Source organism: Wolffia australiana, chromosome 5 (genome assembly GCF_029677425.1).
Source record: "Wolffia australiana isolate 7733 chromosome 5, ASM2967742v1".
NCBI classification, from domain to species: Eukaryota; Viridiplantae; Streptophyta; class Magnoliopsida; order Alismatales; family Araceae; genus Wolffia; species Wolffia australiana.
In genome coordinates this window covers 19125973-19128642 of record NC_135839.1, presented here as the reverse complement: position 1 = coordinate 19128642, position 2670 = coordinate 19125973, and the positions used below count along the sequence as shown (strand labels likewise).

Sequence of the window (2670 nt, the reverse complement as noted above, 5' to 3'; positions counted from 1 at the left end):
GGAGAAAATATGGAAATAACGGTGCTTTAACGAAGGCCAAAGCTAGTTCTCTTCTTTCCAACTAACTCCTTAGAGCCATCGCCCTAACCTCCGCGTACTAGTGCGCCTCCCAAGTAGTTGAACGCAGTTAAGAAGGGAGAAGTTGCAGTCAAGTCCAACGCCAAGGACGCTAGCGAGAGCATTGAATACTCATCAACAAACCCCAAAGCAATTTACAAGTTGCAGACGGGTTACGTGCTTATAAGTCCCAGCTCGGGAGCCAAGAACTCGAACAAGTTGACAAATCTGTTGAGAAGAATAGCATGGCTTACTACACTCTTTTCGTTGCGTTGCTCGTTCTGGGGTTCAACGGAGGAAATGCCCAGCTACCAACGACGCTCATTTCCTTTGGCGACTCGTCTGTGGACGTGGGCAACAACAACTATCTTCCCACGCTCTTCAGGTCTGATTTTCTGCCCTACGGAAGGGACTTCGTGACGAAGACCCCCACCGGGCGATTCTCCAATGGCAAGATCTCCACGGACTTGATCGGTGAGGTTATCGCAGAGGGTTCTCTTCCTGGAAATGCACCTCGCTCTTCGCCTATTGAAAAACTTTGTTTGAATAAAATGCAGCTGATATGCTGGGTTTCGACGAGTACCCGAGGGCGTATCTCAGCCCAGAGTGTTCGGGGAAGAACCTTCTCACTGGAGCTGGCTTCGGTTCTGCAGGCTCCGGATACTACGACGCGACAGCCTTGACCCAAGTAAGTTTTATCCTTTTTGTCACTTTAAACTTAAGCGCTGACGTTATCTCATATGTTCGACGTGACTCGCCGACGAAATGGAAGCTTGATAAACCGGCCTAGCGAGTTACTCGGCTTTGATGAATATCGCGTCATGGTCGGATTTAACCTGAAAGAATACGTTGACGACGTAAACTATCTTAACAACGCTTTGGTTTGTTAATATGTGCAGAACGCGATTCCGTTGTCCCAGCAGCTGGAGTACTACAAGGAGTACCAGTCGAGGCTGGAGCGAGTGGCACGCGAGAACACGTCCACCATTATCTCCGAAGCTCTGTACCTCGTCAGCACGGGAAGCACAGACTTTGCGCAGAACTACTACGTAAATCCCCTTCTAAACAAGGTTTACACCCACGACGAGTTCTCCTCCTTCATCATCGGCATCTTCTCCAAATTCATCAGGGTGAGTTCGTTCTTCTCCTACGCCAAAACTCCCTGTTCTCATGGCAACCATCGTTGTTACTATTACTTCTTCTCCGCTCTTGTACTCTCTGCAATAAACAGAAAATACTAACTTGTGGGCGTGATATGGGCAGGATTTACACGGGCTGGGGGCACGCAGGATTGGCGTGACGGCGCTGCCACCAATTGGCTGCGTCCCCGCCGTCATCACTCTATTCGGCGGTGGCAGCAACGACTGCGTCGAAAGGTTCAACGTCGACGCTCAGAACTTCAACAAGAGACTCAAAGCGGCAGCGAGCTCGCTGAGCAAAAGCCTCCCCAACCTCAAGCTCGTAGTTTTCGACATCTACCAGTCCACTCTCGACCTCATCGAGAGACCCTCTGATTTCGGTAATCTCCTCTATACAAACAACGTCATATATCATCTTTACAAGGAGCCCATCAATTAAAAATTCGCAAAAATTTAAGAGGAGTTTGTTTAGAAACGTATAATTAGAACGGATTTGGCGCAATATAATCATGATTGGTAAATGTGGTAGGATTCTTCGAGTCAAGAAAAGGGTGCTGCGGAACAGGAACGGTGGAGACGTCGGTGCTCTGCAACCCGAAGTCGCTGGGAACGTGCCGTAACGCTAGTGGCTACGTGTTCTTTGACAGCGCCCACCCGACAGAAGCAGCGGCCATGGCTCTATCGGGCTCCCTCACGAGTGATGGAATTGACCTTATATTTTGAACTTCTGTGGGTTGTCTAGACCCTCTTGAACGTGTTGGAAATAGCTCGTTCTATGTGTGCAGTCGCCGGATACAGTGTTATGAATAATCCTACTATTAGATAAATGAATGTGTCGTTTTGGATGCCTTGGAGCGGTTGGCTGGTGAAGATACTCCTGGTTCATGGCCGGCTTCATTTGGTCACCTTCCATCTAGTATTTTTTCTAGATATTTTCAATGTAGAAGTAAACATCCAACGCACGCACTGGATATCTGCTGATTTGAAAATACCCCTCCTTTAAATTTTATGAAATAGAATTTCATGATCAACGAATTAATGCAAGGAGAATAGCTGACACTTTGTCGTAAAACCTCTTCACATCCCCCTGATCAATGTCATGAGAACACACTTTGTACAAATCGAGATAGAGAGAGAGATAGATAGATAGAAAGAAAGATAGATAGATAAATAGATAGAAAGATAGATAGATAGATAGAGAGATAGAGAGAGAGAGAGGGAAAGGGAAGGAGGGAGAGAGAGAGGGAGGAGGGAGGGAGGGAGGGAGAGGGGGAGAGAGAGGAGAGAGCGTAGAGAGGAGCGAGAGGGGAGAGAGAGAGGAGAGGAAGAGAGAGGAGAGGGAGAGGGAGAGGGAGGAGGAGGTTGAGGGAGAGAGAGAGAGAGAGAGGAGGGAGAGGGAGAGAGAGGGGGAGGAAGAGAAAGAGAGAGGGAGAGAGGGGGTGGGGGGGAGAGAGAACGGGAGAGAGAGAGTGAG

The 2670-nt window shown here is 48.5% G+C and overlaps 1 protein-coding gene across 1 annotated transcript; it reads left to right on the top strand.

Moving 5' to 3' along the window:
* Nucleotides 1-262: 262 nt before the first annotated feature.
* Nucleotides 263-2041, top strand: LOC144703717 (GDSL esterase/lipase APG-like). The gene is made up of 5 exons (XM_078575954.1): nucleotides 263-531; nucleotides 615-745; nucleotides 957-1187; nucleotides 1321-1576; nucleotides 1726-2041. Exons 1-5 carry the CDS (start codon nucleotides 303-305, stop codon nucleotides 1917-1919), a joined length of 1041 nt encoding a protein of 346 aa, XP_078432080.1. The 5' UTR covers nucleotides 263-302; the 3' UTR covers nucleotides 1920-2041.
* Nucleotides 2042-2670: the final 629 nt, after the last annotated feature.